The sequence below is a fragment of the Phyllobates terribilis genome, unplaced genomic scaffold, assembly GCF_046119375.1.
Source record: "Phyllobates terribilis strain yellow unplaced genomic scaffold, ASM4611937v1 Scaffold_11__3_contigs__length_659146591, whole genome shotgun sequence".
NCBI lineage: Eukaryota > Metazoa > Chordata > Amphibia > Anura > Dendrobatidae > Phyllobates > Phyllobates terribilis.
Window position 1 is genome coordinate 657,777,397 of NW_027362771.1, and position 20,568 is coordinate 657,797,964.

The 20,568-nt window shown below is 46.0% G+C and overlaps 1 protein-coding gene across 1 annotated transcript; it reads left to right on the forward strand.

Moving 5' to 3' along the window:
• Window positions 1–3,844: 3,844 nt before the first annotated feature.
• LOC141167630 (olfactory receptor 5AR1-like) lies at window positions 3,845–4,378 on the forward strand (the record flags this gene model as incomplete). The annotated part of the gene is made up of 1 exon (XM_073655011.1): window positions 3,845–4,378. A coding segment is annotated over one exon (534 nt), but the record flags the coding sequence as incomplete, so codon positions are not given.
• Window positions 4,379–20,568: the final 16,190 nt, after the last annotated feature.

Below are 20,568 nucleotides of genomic sequence, written 5' to 3' on the forward strand. Positions count from 1 at the left end.
CTCGGGGCCCTCAGAACCCAGCAGCAGACGTGCTGCGTCTTCGCTGCTCTCAGCGTCAGCACGCTCTCAGACTCTCTGACTCTGTCTGACAGACTCTCTCTTCTGACTGACTGCCTGGCTCCACTCTCCATATATACACCGCGTGCAGAATTATTAGGCAAATGTCTATTTTGATCACTTCGATACTTTTTATACATGTTGTCCTACTCCAAGCTGCATAGGCTTGAGAGCCAACTACCAATTAAGTAAATCTGGTGATGTGCATCTCTGTAATGAGCAGGGGTGTTGTCTAATGACATCAACACTCTATATAAAGTGTGCTTAATTATTAGGCAACTTCCTTTCCTTTGGCAAAATGGGTCAGAAGAGAGATTTGACTGCCTCAGAAAAGTCCAAAATTGTGAGATGTCTTGCAGAGGGATGCAGCAGTCTTGAAATTTCCAAACTTTTGAAGCGTGATCACCGAACAATCAAGCGTTTCATGGCAAATACCCAACAGGGTCGCAAGAAGCGTGTTGGCCAAAAAAGGCGCAAAATATCTGCCCATGAATTGAGGAAAATCAAACGTGAAGCTGCCAAGATGCCATTCGTCACTAGTTTTGCCATATTGCAGAGCTGCAACGTTATTGGAGTATCAAAAAGCACAAGGTGTGCGATACTCAGGGACATGGCCAAGGTAAGGAAGGCTGAAAAACGACCACCTTTGATCAAGAAACATAAGATAAAACATCAAGCATGGGCTAAGAAATATCTTAAGATTCATTTTTCAAAGGTTTTTTTGGACTGATGAAATGAGAGTGACTCCAGATGGATGGGCCAGAGGCTGGATCAATAAAGGGCAGAGAGCTCTCCACTCCGACTCAGACGCCAGCAAGGTGGAGGTGGGGTACTGGTATGGGCTGGTATCATCAAAGATGAACTTTTGGGACCTTTTCGGGGTGAGGATGGAGTGAAGCTCAACTCCCAGACCTACTGTCAGTTTCTGGAAGACAACTTCTTCAAGCAGTGGCACAGGAAGAAGTCGGTATCGTTCAAGAAAAACATGATTTTCATGCAGGACAATGCTCCATCACATGCATCCAACTACTCCACAGCGTGGCCGGCCAGTAAAGGTCTAAAAGAAGAAAAAATAATGACATGGCCCCCTTGTTCACCTGATCTGAACCCCATAGAGAACCTGTGGTCCATCATAAAATGTGAGATCTACAGGGAGGGAAAACAGTACACCTCTCGGAACAGTGTCTGGGAGGCCGTGGTGGCTGCTGCACACAATGTTGATGGAAAACAGATCAAGCAACTGACAGAATCTGTGGATGGAAGGCTGTTGAGTGTCATCATAAAGAAAGGTGGCTATATTGATCACTAATTTTTTTTGTTTTTGTTTTTGCATGTCAGAAATGTTTATTTCTATATTGTGTGCACTGATATTGGTTTACCTGGTGAAAATAAACAAGTGAGGTGGGATTATATTTGGTTTCTATTAAGTTGCCTAATAATTCTGCACAGTAATAGTTACCTGCACAAACAGATATCCTCCTAAAATAGCCAAATCTAAAAAAAGAAACCACTCCAACTTCCAAAAATATTAAGCTTGGATATTTATGAGTCTTTTGGGTTGATTGAGAACATAGTTGTTGATCAATAATAAAAATAATCCTCTAAAATACAACTTGCCTAATAATTCTGCACACAGTGTATATCCCTAACGGGCTCCCTCTGGTGGTATGAGGTGGAAGGGTGGAGGTGTGTGTATGTAATGAGGGCCTCTTGTGGAGAAGTCCGTCCATGCACCCTGGGTCCTGTGGTACCTGTGAACAGCAGGGTGACACACTTACTGCCGGTGCCGTGCCAGCAGCACCGTCGGTGAGTATAAGTGCTGTTATTTTACAAGGGGGAAAGACACAGATTGAGATGGGGTTGTCTGAGTTGTGGAAAACCCCTTTAAAAGGAGTTAACAGCAGCCGATGGAGCTCAGCTCTACCCTTGGCTGCGAAAGACAGATCCTGGCTGTAACTGCGCCCTGGTACTGACAGCCCGCTCAGCATTGGCGCCGGCTGTCAGTCAGTGCAAGGGCACCGTTACAGCTGAGCAGTTACTGAAGCCGCCCAGCAGCACCTCTATGACTGAAAGCCTGAAGCTGCCGGGAGGATGAAAGTTGGTTTCCTCCAGGCAGCGGGATTCTGAGAGCTGCTCCCACTTGTGATTAAATCGGACGAATGCAATCCGATAAAAAACGGATTGCATTCGATCCAATGTTAATCAATGATTCTGTGCTCATATGTGTTTTTTTTTCAGCTCTGATCAGATCAAGATCAGACTGAAAAAAAACCTCACAGTATGCTGCGATTGAATGCGAAATTTGGATGGCATACACCCATAAAAGTCTATGGGTACGTGTGAAACAACGCACTGCACTCGGATATCACACGAGTGGAGTGCGATTCTCCCGGATGCTAGCTAGAGGAGATGGAGAAATTACTTTCTCCGCCTTCTCTGCTGTGATTCTCTCATACGAGAGGATCGGAGCACGCAGCACTGACACTCGGCTCAGGCTCCCAGCAGAGCAGGAGCCGAGTGTCATTAACATATCATATCGCATCGAATGCCATACGCTAATGTGTCTGCAGCCTAAGTGGTGTCCGCACGTTCTCAGAACGATATTAGCCTGCAGATTAACCCTATATCTGCAGGTTAATAGTGTATATTTTACTAGACAGTTTCCCTTTAAAAGACTTCTCATTGCCTAACATTAGTCCGCAGTCACTGTATGTGACTGTTGACCATGAAACCCTGACAGTAGTATATTTGTGTAGAAGGAGAATTTGCAGTGGCGCTCTGTATCTAAGGGCAAGCGGCCTTTTCTGGTACGTGCCCACAATCCGTGCTAGCAGTGTTTTGGACGCAGCTCACCTGCACTGCGTCCAAAATGCTGTGTTCTACATTACAAGCACAGAGGATGGGATTTATAGAAATCCCATGCCCTCTGTATTATTATTGACCGCTTAAACTCACTGGCGGCGTGGTTTTACGAGCCACAGCATGTCAATTATCTGCAGTGGAGACGCAACAGAAGTTTCCAGCATAGAATGTATAGGGTGCGGTAATTCCACATGTGTTCAATGAACATGTGCGGATTTACCTGCGTGATTGGACAGAGCGAAAATACGCTGTGTCCAAAGCACTACTATAGCCTAATCATGGGCACGTACTATTATTGTTGTGTATAAAATGTGGGGGATGGGAGTATACTGAAATTACATGGGCAAAATGCCACTGTTCTTTATGTGCCTTGGAAATGTTGCTTGTATCATACATATAAATGCATAAGGCAAGCAAAATTTCCAAAGTGGAGGGGCACATTACCCCATGTAGTCTTAGTATACTTCCATCCCCCACATTTTAAAAATGAAACTAATGGCCCCCCTGCACTTTTACACAGAACGCTGCTGCTTGTTACCACTGCCTGTCTGCCACATGGCCCACATTATGCATACTTTACATAGTGGCAGACGAGCAGCAGCTACAGGAGGAGCGAAGGAGGAGGGAGAACAGGAGGAGCAGGAGCGGCAGGTTGTCTCCAATCGTCAGGCGCGGGAGCAGGCAGAGCCACCATCAACTAAAGCAGAAGCTCTTTGGTAGGCGTGGCTTCAGCCGCAGCGACCGCACTCTGTATGCTGGGTACGTCCTGCCAGACGTAATGCGGCAGCGCGGGCTCAGCATAAAGGACCTGCGACACCGGCGGTTATAATATATACGAATTATAATGGGGGCAATAAATTCTCGGGCCATGGGCCTCCCTGGAGCCTCGGGCCCCGGACGGTAGCCCAGATTGCCCTCACTATAATCCGCCTATGGTTTCAAACATTGCACTGGACTTGCAACATCTGCTTGGATCATCGGTCTTCTGGATCCAGCAGGACATGTTTCCCTTGTTTCTCAGCTATCATTTTGTGCATCCCATAAAATTGACCATTTTTTCTGTGACCTTTCACCTCTCCTTAAGATCTCTTGCAGTGATACTTATAAAGTAGAAATGATGAATTGCATAGTTGGCAGTCTTTTGACTCTTTCTACATTCTTGCTGACATTGATTTCTTACGTTTTCATAATTGTTGCGATCCTGAAGATCAAATCTATGGAAGGACGCTATAAAGCATTTTCAACCTGTTCTTCCCACCTCACATGTATCAGCATTTTCTATGGGACCATCATTTTCCCGTACATGAGGCCAGCATCGAGTTATTATCCAGAACAAGATACTTTTTTTGCCCTTTTATACATTGTTTTGGTGCCGTTATTTAATCCTATAATTTACAACTTGAAAAACCATGATTTTAAAGATGGGGTTAAGAAGATGATACAAAAGTTGACCTTATAAATAATACTTTTTTTTCCAACTAATGTGAAAAGGTATATGAATTTTAAATTGTATATTAAAGCCTTGATGAATTTTACAAGTCCATAGTCAATATTTAAGTGCAATGGAGAAAATGAGATAGGATAGGACCTTATTGTTTTAAATACAATCTCTTCATTCCCTTGTGGCTGAAGCTCCAAACCCTCCGGTCGATTATTTGCAAAGGATATCTACAGACTTGTCCAGTTTCCCAACATTGGGTCACATCTAAAAATCAAGATTGGCTAGCTGACCTAATTAGACTACCAGTCCAATGTTGGTTGACATCTAATATATTGGTAATCGGAATACTTGGGGATATAGAACAGTGGCACTAAAGGGATCTTGCCAGCAGGACTGCTGCGAATTCAGAGGCAATGCCACAGTTTGCCCAAAGAGTAGGGTAAATGGATATAATATATTGAATTCGCCCTGAACTGTTGTGTGAATGAGCTAAAAGATTAAATAATTGAGATAATTGATTAAAAAATGCTTTATTGATATAAAATCATACAACTAAAATTGATAAAATATTTGTATAGGACGGGGATAGAGGGATAAATTGTCCTCCGGTGTTGAGTATTCTCGACTTGATGGATTTAGGTCCTATTGCTAGAGGTAGTATTGTAGATTTGCAGCCGATGATGGTTAATGGTGGGCCCTAAATGGAGGGAGAAATGTTCTTAGATATAAGGATAGTGATTACATCCTGATAGAAGGCCTAAGTAGGAAGGTATACGTTACTTCCCCGCATGGGGTAGTGGGGGGATGGTCCCCGTAATGATGCCTGTTGTTGTAAGGGTGTGCAGATTAGAGTGCAGAAGTGCTGAATGCTAGAATATGAAAGGTACAACTGTTATTTAATAAGGTGTAGGAATATCTCCATAACAATGTGCCTATTGGTATGGTAATGATACTACCTGATTATCTGTGCAGTAGCGTATGATAGGCTGCTGAGGTGTTACAGGAATTAGGCTTTTTCATTCATAGGCAGTAGTTAATACTGGGGTGATCCGCATGGATCCCTACAGATGGTTAGAGATTATGTTCCGTCAATATAGTATAGACCTCTTTCCAGGATGATTGGGGCTGGATAGATAGTGCGGAGCTGAACTGTGTCAGGCAGACCCTTGTAGCAGCGTGATACTATTATGGCTGCTGTGGGAGAGAAGGAGACACATAAGTGCACCTGTTGAAGGTAAGACTTTCTTCATAGACTGGGCCAAAAATGATGACCGCACAATAAACTCTATTTGCGGCACCTGATATTGGAAACTTCCCTAACTTTTCAAGCGTTTTTGATGCTGATTTTCCACAGCGTAAACACTTGCAAAACGCTTGGTAATCCGTGCCCTATGATCCCCAATGAAAATCCGCATGTTCTGTGCCCATTCTGCGGAATTTTCCATTATTTGTGCGTTTCTGCATGCGGATTTGAGGTCGCAATGCACTTGAAAAACGCAAGTCAAATCTGCATGTAAAAACACTGCAAAAACATGTCAAAAACGCATGCAAAATCCTCAAGCGTTTTTACTGCCAAGAACATGCAGAAACGCTGCAGAAATTTTCTGCTTCATTTCTGCATCGTGGGCACATACCCTAAATGCTGCCCATTGTGTTGGATTGTCAATGCAACCCTCTTCTCCCACTCTTGACACACTGATAGCAACACAGCAGAAGAAATGCTAGCACAGGCTGTTTCAGATGCTGCACATCACAGCATAGACAATTGCCTTCAGATGACCCCAAAGATAAAAGTCTAAGGGGGTCAGATCGGGAGACCTTGGTGGCCATTCACCTGGCCCACGACGAACAATCCACTTTCCAGGAAACTGTTCATGTAGGAATGCTCAGACCTGACACCCATAATGTGGTGGTGCACCATCTTGTTGGTAAAACTCAGGGAATGTGCCATCTTCAGTGCATAAAGAGGGCAACACATCATCATGGAGCAATTTCTGATATCCAGTGGCATTGAGGTTTCCATTGATGAAGAATGGCCCCACTATCTTTGTATCCCATTACCACACAATAGCATCAAGATACGAGATGTGCAGCATCTGAAACAATGGATCCTGGAAGCCTGTGCTAGCATTTCTTCTGCGGTGTTGCTATCAGTGTGTCAAGAGTGGGAGAAGAGGGTTGCATTGACAATCCAACACAATGGGCAGCACTTTGAACACAGTTTATAAGTGGTCATAACCTTGTAAAAAAACTCATGAAAGAATAAACTTACGTTAAAACCAAGCACACCATTGTTTTTCTTATGAAATTCTCAATATCTTTGCTGTGCCACATGACCCTCTTCCCATTGAAAAAAATAAAGTTGGATCCAAAATGGCCGACTTCAAAATGGCCTCCATGGTCACCACCCATCTGGAAAAGTTTTCCCCCTTCCATATACTAATGTGCCATAAGCAGGAAGTTGATATCACCAACCTTTCCCATTTAATTTAGGTGTATCCATATAAAAGGCCCACCCTGTATAATCTGTTTGCTAAACAATAAGAGATGGAAAACCCCATAGTAAAAGCTCCCAAATAACACAATAATGTCCCGATCATAATAATGCTTAAATGACAGTATGTTTGTATGTGCTTTGTATGAATATGTATATTCAGCAAATATGCTATAAAATGACCAGTCATAAACACCTGAGCCCTATCTGAGTAGATCCCACTGTTCTCAAGGACCCGTCTGAGCTGACACCTAATGAGGTTTATTACACAACCCAAACCCTGGACTGTCCTCATTATGGCATTCAGCCTTTCCTTCTTTTTCCATTGGATAAACCAAGTATTTTTCCAACTCTTTCAACCCCTCAAAAGAAAGCAAAAGGACTTTTCAGCTCCCATCCTGGTAAACTAATCTCACACTTTGTGACATAAATCTGTATTTTTGTTATCTGCACTTTTACATTTCTAAGAAAATGATATGTTCAGTTATCTGGTAGCGAAACTTCAGTAATGGACTGGGAACAATATATTTATTGCACAATGTATATTAGTGGATGTATAAAAAACTAAAGCAAAATTCTTTCTTCTTTTCTGCAATTTTTGTAAAAAAAAACCTTTGTAATTTGGATAATTCTGTGCATCTACCAAAATCTGTCGCCCTACAAAATGTACAACTTCTCGTAAGTGCTGTACTTTTATGGTTGGGGAACAGGAAAGTAATAAAAGCCAAAAGATCGCACCAACTCCAGATACAAAATAAAACAGTTACAAATTGTATCTTGTTAATGTTGTATAGAATTCATGATGTTATTGCATAGCTTGCTGAATACTGTATGTACTATTATATATTGCAGTAATGTGTGGTTATTAATTCTTACAGTTCAAGTCGGCAGTTTGGCTTACTGACTCCTCATCCCTGGATAAAAGGGTCTTCCCACCACAAGAAGTGAAGGCACATCCCTGGAATACAGTGTGATGTATATGTGGACAGGGGGGATGTGACCGATGGGACCCCCAGGATGCACCCCGCCAAATATCACTTGTTCCTGGGCATAGAACATCCCATTTAGGTTCCATCCCATAGAGGCCATTTCGGTTCCAGTAAAATCAGTGAGCAGAACATTTTGCTGCACAGAGATCAGATGAGATTTCCGCTCTTACGTGTCACAGAATCACTGGTCCTCATCTCCACTCTTGGCCTGGAGTTAGAGAATTAATAGGAGATATGGGACTTTTATTCTCCTATGTGTGACCCCACCAATCAGACATGTAGGACATGTAGTACTGATATGCCATCAATGTCAGTAATATTCTATTAAGTGCAAAAAACAGTCAATCATTTGAAATGTTTATTTGTTTCAATTCGAATAATAATTGCATGGAAGAATGAAGAGATGTTCTTGGAGGGGCCTTCATCTTCTGCAGATGTTTCTTGCAGGTCAGAAGGCCACAGGTAGATGGTACAAGTTCTTCCACACAGGTACAGCTTTGATGGTGGACTTGCTGTACTTTCTTCAGGGCGCTAGATGTGGAGGTTTTCTGTCTCCGAGATGTATAAGGTGCCCCGATGACAAGGTGCAAAAATGCAGCTTTCTCCAATAGCGCGAGCAGCCCTGGAAAATCCACGCTGGCAGGATGATATCAAGCGGCAGAAGATGGAACCTATGAGAAGAGATGTAACATCACTGTAAGTAAGGGGACTTCATATTAGAGGACACTACTGTGGTGTCACTGTGACAGGACGGTAGAGGAATCTTATCCACACTGAGGTGCGGGATCATTGTCAGCCATCATACATGTGACAATCCCACCACTGACAGATGACATCTGCTCCATATTAATTATTCTCATCACTGACATCACACAACATGGAGTTGATGGTCACACTTACCTCTTCTATTTGCCACCTCTTCTACGTTTTCTGTTGTTTGCTTTTTTCTCAGTTTTCGTGCAGATCTTCTTCCTTTCTGAACTGGAGATTCTTATCAAAAAGGAAGAAAAAGATGTTAATTATAAACTGCTATAAGATGAACTTTGTATCTTTATACAGTATAGTGGGATTGTGTTATTTTTGTAGCTGATAGTCCTTGTATCTGGCATTGCCCCATAATAGAGAGAATTTGTCATATATACACGACACCTGCTGAGGGTTTGAGCATTAGGTTGTCTTGTGACCTGATTAAAATTAACCTGTAGAATTTCTGAGTGCCGCCATATGGTGTCTCCCCAAGGAGCTACATTCCTTAATAATATGACATTAGCTGCAGCGTGCCGCAGTGTTCTCATAGAATCAATGAGATAAAACTTCAGTGTAACATAAGGCCATAAATAGGATCAGTATGGGCCCATAGTGAGCCACCATCACACTATTCAGGATCAGTTTGGCAAAAATCTATATGGCCACTTATGCATAACATGAATGAATGAGAAGTTTTATACAATGAAGTGCTGGACTGTACATCATTTTTAGGGCACATCAAATAGTGATTTTTTTAGCTTTCACGTGGACGTTCACATTACAATTTTGGATCCTAAGCCTATAGACCTGAACATACCTGGCAATGAGGATGAGGATGACTTGCTGCTTTTAGCAGTGGCGCTCTGATTGTCTCCATCAGTCCTGCAAGAAGAAGATTTTTTCTGCCTGTTTGGCAGAAGAAAAACAAGTAAATTACATGTAAAAACAATAAAAAAGGGAAACTTTACCATTTGTAAAGCCAATAATATTGGCCTGTAATGAGCTGGAAATGAATGGCTGGTTGCAATAATCACCTATTACCATCACAAGCCAGACCCACAGTGATCAGCAGTCATAGGGTGGTGGACGCTGGATTTAGTTCTGTGTTACACGTCTCTTGTATTTGATGCACTGATCATTTATCAGAACTAAATCCCATAATAATAATAATCTACTCACATGTCTGAGTGTTTTGTGCTGTTCTCTGATGAACACCCTGGAGGTGACTTGGGACCCTCAGTTTTCATCATCCCAGTATTGGCGATATAAGTCTGAAACACATACAGTAAAAAAAAAATATATGTATAAACTTTTTTTCTTAATTGGTTTTAGGTTTTTTTAGGTAAAATACTTACTTTAGAAAGCCTGTGAGAAGATGATGCAAAGTTTAGGCTTTCTGGCAAGTCATTGTCCTCACTTGTGTCGCCCTCATATGAATCCATATGTAACCCACAGCTATCTGCAAAGTGCCAATGTTATTAGAGACTATTAGTATAAAACCAGTTCACAGAAAGTCACCAATTACCACTTTTAATGATGGGAACTGATTGTCACATAAAATGAAGGACAAGACAAACAGCAGCTTGCTCCAAATGACGTCTCATTCTACTTACTGGGAAAGTAATGGGTGTCTGCGTCTGACAGGAGATGTGGAACAAACAGTGGTTTCTGACTTAGAAGGTTCTTAAAGTCTAAGTCACTCAGGAATGGATGATTCTTGATCTCATTTGCTCCTCCTAGAAAATGAAGATCAGGAAAAAAGAAATATAGTTATTATCAGCGAGACTGCTCCATATCTGTACAGCTTATGTTAAAGGGGTATTTTCAAGTTTGAAAGTTATACAGGTAGATAGGTAGCTGAGTACTGTGCTCGGCTGGTCATTGGTGATCCCATTAGAATGAACAGAGCAACAGTGTGCATGTTGGACCACCGTTGCATCCACATGATGCACTTCAGACCACCAAATCTCCAAGCCGGTGAAGCAGAGACCCTCAGTACTGGTCCTCTTGGACATGACCAATTTGTCAGGTTACAAAGATGTAATAAGTTTTTAGTAATACTATAATATACATTACCTGTCCCAAGCCTATTGGCTGGATTTTTTCTGAGCAGCTCATTGATGATGTCTTGAGCATCGGGTGGAGGACTGCACTTATCAAATCTCCAAGTTATTTCATCTGTTATATAAAAAAGCAAATATTACAGAAAAAATCTCATTTATTTTCATAGGAAAAGCTTTGAAGCTAATAAAAATGGTGTCACATAACACTGGGATTATTTCACTTACCCTTGAGGATGCTGTGGAAAACCCTATATAAGGAAGACCCACGAAATGGTTCATATCCCAGAAGGAATTTATGTAGGATGATCCCTATTGACCACCAGTCAACAGGTCTTCCATAGCCGTTCTGTAAGATGACTTCTGGGGCTATGTATTCAGGGGTGCCAACCATCTGGAAACCAAAAGAAGAATGAGATATTGATCAGTGATTATAATTGTACCAAATAATATCAGTGAAAATGTTTCCTATATGCAAAAATATTAGAGAAATTGAGGGAAATGGAAATAGATGAGAAGAATATAGAAGAAGATCCTGTGGGTAAAGCCGACCTGTTCATCAAGGAACTCTCTGGTGATGTCCTGTGACATTATACACAGGAGCTCTGTATATAGTGTACAGGTAATACAGTGATCACCAGTGACATTATACACAGGAGCTCTGTATATAGTGTATAGTGTACAGGTAATACAGTGAACACCAGTGACATTATACACAGGAGCTCAATATATAGTGTATAGTGTACAGGTAATACCGTGATCACCAGTGATATTATTCACGGGAGCTATGTCATAGTATATAGTGTAAATGTACAGGTAATACACTGACTCACCAGTGACGTCTCTAGTTGAAGATATTCATCTTTGCTTTTCTTCATCCAGCGCAGTCCGCCATCACTTCTTCCAGCCAGGACTCGTCTCTGCAGAAAATAACACACAGATATCTAGAGCACCGCTTCCAGAGCACATTGCCAACTTTTTCCCCTTCTGAATACAGACGTGAACCCACCATTAATATATAATTAGTTATTATGCAACCCACCATTCCAAATATAAATTGTAATCCACCACTGCGCCCCCACTAACTATAAATAGACACTTTTCCCACCTAATAAATATATAAATTAATTAGAATCTGTACTCTTTCCCCAATTCTATACCAGTCACATTCCTGTATCCTCAAAACCCCCAATCTGTACCTTCTGCTCCCCCGATTCATTATATTTACATGCAGGGCTGGCGTCAGCACCCGGCGCACCCGGGCAAATGCCGGGGCCCTGAGCAGGCGGGGGGGGGGCCCACTGGCGGTCGCGCACCCCGCTGAGCTATGGGAGGAGGAGAGCGGTGCCAGCGCCCGCTCCCTCCCGCTTGTTCAGGGCCCCGGCAGCCGGATACTTACCTCTCCCCGTGCCTCTGCAGATCCGCTGTCTTCCTGCTCTGCGCTCCCTGTGACGTCCCAGGTCAGAGGGCGCGGTGACGTCTTTCCACCGGGCCGTCCCCCTGAGCCGTCACAGGGAGCGCAGAGCGGGAAGACGCCGACAACGCTGGAGTCCGGACCCGAGCAGCTGCAGCAGGAAGCAGGTGAGGAGGGAGGTGAGTATTTGATTTTTTTTTTTTTAATGTATGGAGGCATGGGGCATTATATGGGGGGGTGACCTCCTGCATGGGGAATTATGGAGAGAGTGGGTGACAGCCTGCATGGGGCATTATAGAGAGAGGGGGTGACAGCCTGCATGGGGCATTATAGAGAGAGGGAGTGACAGCCTGCATGGGGCATTATAGAGAGAGGAGGTGACAGCCTGCATGGGGCATTATGGAGAGAGGGGGTGACAGCTTGCATGGGGCATTATAAAGAGAGGGGGTGACATCCTGCATGGGGCATTATGGAGAGAGGGGGTGACAGCCTGCATGGAGCATTATAGAGATAGGGGGTGACAGCCTACATGGGGCATGATGGAGAGAGAGGGTGACATCCTGCATGGGGCATTATAAAGAGAGGGGGTGACAGCCTGCATGGGGCATTATGGAGAGAGGGGGTGACAGCCTGCATGGGGCATTATAAAGAGAGGGGGTGACAGCCTGCATGGGGCATTATGGAGAGAGGGGGTGACATCCTGCATGGGGCATTATAGAGAGAGGGGGTGACAGCCTGCATGGGGCATTATGGAGAGAGGGGGTGACAGCCTGCATGGGGCATTATGGAGAGAGGGGGTGACATCCTGCATGGGGCATTATGGAGAGAGGGGGTGACAGCCTGCATGGCGCATTATAGAGAGAGAGGGTGACATCCTGCATGGGGCATTATGGAGAGAGGGGGTGACAGCCTGCATGGGCATTATAGAGAGAAGGGGGTACATCTTGCATGGGGCATTATAGAGAGAGGGGGTGACAGCCAGCATGGGGCATTATAGAGAGAGGGGGTGACAGCCTGCATGGGGCATTACAAAGAGAGGGGGGGTGACATCCTGCATGGGGCATTATAGAGAGAGAGGGGGTGACATCCTGCATGGGGCATTATAGAGAGAGGGGGTGACAGCCTGCATGGGGCATTATAAGGGGGGAACAGCCTGCATGGGGCATTATAAGGGGGAGGGGAAAGCCTGCATAGTGCATTATGTGGGGGGAACAGCCTGCATGGAGCATTATAAGGGGGGGGCAGCCTGTATGGGGGGCATTATGTGGGGGGTAACAGCCTGCATGGAGCATTATAAGGGGGGGGACAGCCTGTATGGGGCATTATGTGGGGAGTAACAGCCTGTATGGGGCATTATGTGGGGGGGGTAACAGCCTGCATGCAGCATTATATGGGGACCAGTATCCTGTATGGAGCGTTATATGGGGGCCAGTATCCTGTATGGAGCGTTATATGGGGGCCAGTATCCTGTATGGAGCTTTATAAGGGGGCCAGTATCCTGTATGGAGCGTTATATGGGGGCCAGTATTCCGTATGGAGCATTATATGGGGGCCAGTATTCCGTATGGAGCCTTATATGGGGGCCAGTATTCCGTATGGAGCCTTATATGGGGGCCAGTATTCCGTATTGAGCCTTATATGGGGGCCAGTATTCCGTATGGGGCCTTATATGGGGGCCAGTATTCCGTATGGGGCCTTATATGGGGGCCAGTATTCCGTATGGGGCCTTATATGGGGGCCAGTATTCCGTATGGGGCCTTATATGGGGGCCAGTATTCCGTATGGGCCTTATATTGGGGCCAGTATTCGGTATGGGGCCTTATATGGGGGCCAGTATACTGTGTGGAGCGATTCGCCGGTTTCTGTGCTATTATAGAATTTACAATAGATATCACTCATGTAATGTAAGAAGTGAAATCTTTGCATTGTACTATATATATATTTCTCTGCGGTATCTGTGCATCATGAATCGTGGTATGTGTTAAAGGGGCCACTGAGACTCTTTCGCCCGGGGCCCAGAAAAACCTGGAGCCAGCCCTGTTTACATGCCCCCCTCCACCCTAATTCACTATGTCATGTCCTCACTCTCTCCCACCCCCACCCTCTATTCATTATCAACTGCTCTCCCCCACATTAAATACATCATTTACACTCCCCACCCTCAATTTATGTTTATTTGCTGCCCCACTCCCAATTCATCATTTGGTGTCCCCCACCCTCAATTCATCATCATTTACTGCAACCATCCACCTGTCTCAATACATCATCATTTTCTCCCCCCACCCTCAAAATTCATCATTATTTGCTCTCCCCCAACACCCCAAGTCATCATTTGCACTCACCACCCCCCACCTTCAATTCAAATGATGTCTCCCGTCCCTCCCTCACTTCATCATTTGCTGTCCCCCCTTGTCCTCTCTCTTCATCATTTGCTGTCCCCCCTCCCCCTCTCACTTTATCATTTGCTGTCCCCCCTTGCCCTCTCACTTCATCATTTGCTGTCCCCCCTCCCCCTCTCACTTTATCATTTGCAGTCCTCCTCCCCCTCTCATTTCATCATTTGCAGTCCTCCTCCCCCTCTCACTTCATCATTTGTAGTCCTCCTCCCCCTCTCACTTCATGATTTGCTGTCCCCCCTCTCCCACTCACTTCATCATTTGTAGTCCTCCTCCCCCTCTCATTTCATCATTTGCTGTCCCCCCTCCCCCTCTCACTTTATCATTTGTTGTCCTCCTCCCCCTCTCACTTCATCATTTGCTGTCCTCCCTCCCCCTCTCACTTTATCATTTGCTGTCCCCCCTCCCCCTCTCACTTTATCATTTGCTGTCCCCCCTCCACCTCTCACTTTATCATTTGAAGTCCCCCCTCTCCCTCTCACTTCATCATTTGCTGTCCCCCCTCCCTTCATCATTTGCAGTCCCCCCTCCCCCACTCACTTTATCATTTGCAGTCCTCCTCCCCCTCTCATTTCATCATTTGCAGTCCTCCTCCCCCTCTCACTTTATCATTTGCAGCCCCCCTTGCCCTCTCACTTCATCATTTGTAGTCCCCCTTGCCCTCTCACTTCATAATTTGCAGTCCCCCCTCCCCCTCTCACTTCATCATTTGCTGTCCCCCCTCCCCCACTCACTTCATCATTTGCTGTCCCCCCTCCCCCTCTCACTTCATCATTTGTAGTCCTCCTCTCCCTCTCACTTCATCACTTGAAGTCCCCCCTCCCCCTCTCACTTCATCATTTGAAGTCCCCCTTCCGTCTCTGACGCGCCCCCTGGGCCGTGGGGTACTCAGCAGCCGGGCCTCTGGTTGCTGGGGGATATCACGGTAGCTGGCCCGGTCCGTGACCCAGGGCGGTCAGTGAAAAGGGGGATAGATATGGGGGATTTGGACAGTTCGTGACGCCACCTGTGGAATGAGGCTAAGGGGTACCGCCGCTGCGGAGCAGTCCTCTGGAGCTGGTGTTACTTCACAGGTAGAGCTAGCTCCAGGGCAGCGTGGGGTGTAATGGATGGCAGGACGGTCCCGGAGGAAAGACGGACACTCACACGGGGGTAAGCTTCAGTACCTTTACTGGTGATGCTGCAGGCACAGTCCAGGGTACTCCAGGTGAAGGGCACACATTTGGACTCTCCCCAGTGAGCGGGTATAGGGCCTCCTGATCCGTTGCTTTCTTCTCTAAGCTTCTGACCTGCCTGGAGCTAGGCCTAGCTTGGTTACTGTCTCTCTTAGCACCTGCTGACCTGGTGGTAAGGCCTTCTCTTTGGAGATCACTCTCCCTGGACACTGGGACCTCCGTGACTCCTAGCCCTGGTACTGTAGCCAGCGTTTGGTGAACCTGGGACCTGTAGTCCTCCAGGGGTTCTGGTGGTTCCTACTGAGTATAAATGTCCCTGTAGGCGCGGACCCGGTGTCCGGTATATATATCGGGGTGAGCCTGGTATGCTCCTCTGCCCCCTTGCTACTTCTTCCTTCTCCTCTCGCCTTTGGCCCACTCAAGGCCCTCACTAGGCCTTCACACGTGCTGGAGGCCTTGGCTTGCCTAAGTACAGCAGCCAGCTCGCTGCCTCTTCACTGCTCTCTGAGCATCAGCACGCTCTCTGCTCAACTCTGAGCTGTGTTCCTCTCTGTCTCTGAACACTGACTGAAACTAAACTCTACTGCCTAGCTCCACCCTCTATATCCCTAACGGGCTCCCTATGTTGGCCTGAGGTAGTAGGGTGGAGGTGTGTGAATGTGTGAGGGCCTCTTGTGGAGAAGTCCATCCATGCACCCTTCTGGGTTCTGTGGCACCAAAGCACAGCAGGGCGCCACATTCCCCCCTAGTAAAACTCAGTACTCCTGGACTGAAGCATTTTTTTCAAAACAGGTTAACAATTAACATTTCTTCCCTTTATGGGAGGCACTTTACTTAAACGTTACAGGTAACATTATAATACAATAATTACAATTATAAATAACAATAAAGTTACAGCAAGTTCCGTAACTTGGTGTCCATTTCACCGATGGAAGAACATGAGGGACCCGCCTGAAAACCCTCAACGTAGGCCCTGGGCGTGGCTACAGGGCATAGGTGATCCAGGTGCTGGACCACGTCTTCGGCCGCGCTAAACGGGTTTTTGTTCTGTGGTCACTTAAAAGGTACTCCAGGGAATGCAGCTATATACATGACAATTTTTGGGCTGCTCACAGTCCTCAGCCACCGAGTCCTTGTACCCTTAGGCTGAGTTCACACGATGCGTTTTTAATGCGTTTCCGCTGCGTTTTTGCAGTTGCGTAAACGCCGCGGAAACGCATTAAAAACGCATGGTAGAAGGGCAGCAATGTTCCCCAATTGAAATCCGCATGTGCTGTGCCCATGATGCGGATTTTTCCGCAGCGTAAACGCTGCGCTCAAAAATCCACAGCATGTCAATTAATTTTGCGGAAACGCTGCTTTTTTGCCGCCATTGACTTGCATTAGACCGCATGGAATCTGCATCACTGTATATGTTGATGCGCATTCCGTGCGGTCTAATGTGCGGATGGTACCCGGGTGTGGAGGAGAGGACTCTCATCCAGACCCTGGTACCATTAAAAAAAAAAGAATAAAATAAAAAATATATATATATACTCACCTTCTGACGGCAGGCGCAGCGCTCCTGCTTGGTTCCCGTCACTTCGGGGTTGAATGAAGAAGGACCTTCGCTGACGTCAGAGTCATGTGACGGGTCATGTGACGCTGACGTCGGCAGGTCCTAAAGTCTTCACTGCCGGCAGCCGGGACCGAGCGAAGCAGGACACCGGGGGCCATCAGAGGGTAAAGTATATATTTATTTTTTATTTTTTGACATTCACACACTATATAAATCCATGCCGGTTGCATGGATTTATATAGTGTGAAGTTGACAAGCACTTTCCAAGTGATGCTAAAATCGCTTGGGAAGCGCTTGTCAACCCGCATGCGGAAATGAAAGTGAAGAACGCTTCATTTCCGCATGTCCCTGGCAGGAAAAACGCATGTACAATCCGCATGCGTTTTTTCCTGCCAGGGAGATGCAGAAATGCTCAGGAAAAAATCCTGAGCATTTCTGCATCATGTGCACATACCCTTATGGGTAATTAAATGCAACAAGAAAAGTGTCTATGTCACCTAAATTGTCCATTGTAAGGCAAAAATACGTCAATACATACATGAAAATTACTCAAGAACAGTCATACCCCAAGGGGCAACTATTTATACTTCCAGAGTTTCTCTTCCTACTCTCTGTATCTGACAGGGGTCTGAACCTGAGTGCTACGTGTTGACCTAGGTAGTACTGGGATGCATGTGGTACTGGTGTTTGTACTAGCTCTCATTCTGTCAGTTCTAGGTGTGGAGGGACTGCAGGGTTGCCTTAACCTCTCTACAGGACTGGCAAGTGTACCATTGGCTGGGCCTTCTTGCTCTGCTCCAACCGGGGATCCTTCTTCCGGGGATTCTTCCTGAGCAGGCTCTTCTGGGGCACCTACAGGTTCTACTTGCTGTGGAGGGTCTTCTGGCTGTTGGTAGAAGTGTAGCACAGGTATTATTACCGCTCCTCCTAGTTGGGGCCAATCTGCCGGGAAATCTCCTAATTCAGTATGTATTACTGCTTCTTTAGGCTCCTCCGGTACGATGGGAGGCACTTCTTCCTGGGGCTTTAGCGGTCCTGGACACAACTTCAGATGGTCTCTAGATACCGTTGCAGTCGTTCTTCCTCCGTCCTTGGTAATTAAACAGGTCTTCCTGTTATCAAATCTTGAATTTAACACAGTGTAGGGTTCCCTCTCCCACTGGTCATCAAGTTTGTGGTTTCTTCTTTTTCTCTTTAGCACAACTTCTCCAGGTGAAAAGGGTTCTGCTGGTGCACTCTTGTTGTACTGTGCTTCCTGCTTGTCTCTTACCCTATTCAGACTGTCTTCGACACATGCTTGTACTCTCCTGTACTGTTCCTGTCGCGTTGTGTCCCAGTCTTCAGTTGACATATCTGCTTCGGGTTCTACTACACCAAGCTCCAGGTCCATGGGCAACTTTCCAGGTATTGCTCGCATGAGATATGCTGGAGTACAATTGCTGGAACTCACAGGTATGTGATTGTACAGATCTACCAGGTCAGGTAGCTTGTCTGGCCACTGGTTTCTTTCTTCTAGCGGTAAGGTCTTCAACAGGTCGATGACTATGTTATTCATCTTTTCACATAACCCATTGGTTTGGGGGTGGTACGGTGTAGTCCGGATCTTCTTACACCCGTACAGATGGCAAAACTCCTTGAACAATTCGGCTTCGAAGGCAGTGCCTTGATCTGTCAGCACCTGCTCCGGGTATCCATGGGGCCTGCAGAAGTACGCCTGAAACGTCTTCGCCACAGTTTCTGCCGTCAGATCCTTGACGGGGGCGACCACCAGGAACCGGGACTAGTGGTCAGGGCATAGGAATATCCTGAACTGCTGGGTGACAGCTTGACATGATCCAGGGCCACAATCTCCAAGGGTCGAGTTGTCTTGATGGGTTGGAGGGGTGCCTGGCTGCTGTAGTCTTTTCTTCTGAGGCTACAGGGTCCACAATCCCGGCACCATCTCTCAATGGAACTGCGCATTCCAACCCAATAAAACCGACCTTTCAGCACGGTTTCTAGCTTCTTCCAGCCAAAGTGCCCTGCCTGATCGTGGTAGACCTCCAACACCATCTGGATGTCCGTCCTGAGCACTACAATCTGTCATACCATCTCATGAGTCCTGAGGTTAATGTACCTTCGGCACAGCTTCTCTCTATAGATGAACAGCCGGCTTCTCTCATTCCACAGCTGCTTGGCTTGTGGAGACGCGTCCTTCTCCAGGGAGGAACCTCCCTGGGTTATCAGTTCTTTAATATGGCTGACAACCGGGTCGCTGTCCTGGGTCTCCTTCCAGCTGTGGTGAGGCAAAGGGTTTAACGTCTTACCGCGAGGCCTCCTGGAGGCTCGTTGCTCGTGGACCATTCCATTACGGTGGAAAGCAGGTAGCTCAATCTCCTCCAGGTCATCCACTTCTTCTTCAGTGTAAGACTGGTGAGGCATCCTGGACAGGGCATCAGCGTTGGCATTCTTGCGGCCTGCCCTGTACTTAATGGTGAACTGGTAGTTTGACAGCCGAGCCCTCCATAGTTGTTCCATGGCTCCTAACTAGAGATGAGCGTTGTTCTACTCGAACTGTTCGCCAATCTCAAATTGTTTTGGGCGGTGTTCGAGCCGGTCGGCGAACACGAACAATTTGAGAAAAATTCGGCTGTTCGAGGTTATGTTCGATAACTGTTCGTGCACCAAAATCATAACTGGATTTTTTCTCAGTAATGATGAAAATTAATGTTAATACGCAGTTTGAGTGTACAGCGGGGCGGGGGGAGGGGCAGGGGATGGATCTCTGCAGGAACAATGAAGATCTCCATTTTTTTTTCTCTTTCCCGCATTTGCAGTGGGGAGGTGCAATCTGTCAGCCTATCAGCAGCGCACACACGGAGCGAAGTGCTTTTTTTCACACAAGCAAGGGCATGTGTGATTGGCAGTGTATGTCACATGTCCTTGCCCTATAAGACCAAGCCATTTTCCCCGTCGCCACCATTTTCTCACTGCTGCAGCTGCGTGTTAGACGGCACCGCTGTTGCTGTGTGCGCTATACCTTGTTAATTTCAAGCCAATTTTCGCACAAATATACAGATAGCTTGGGAGTAGGGAATAGTTGTGATTGCAGTCCTTTTAAGGACTAGGTTACAGCATTTCCTACGACTTTTATCAGGCAGGTCTGTGCTCTTAAATAGATAGATTGTGGGAGTAAAGACTAATTGTAATTGGAGTCCTTTTCAGGACTAGGTTACATCAGTTCCTATCAGTTTTTGCCAGGCAGGTCTGTGCCAGTGCTGTGCAAGTTTTTTTCACAGCATTTGGCTGAATCTAGCAAAGCTAATCCTTTTTGGCCTATTGCAGAGTGTGTTAGTCAGTGGAGTAGCCTATCTGTGTTGCAAGATATACCACCTG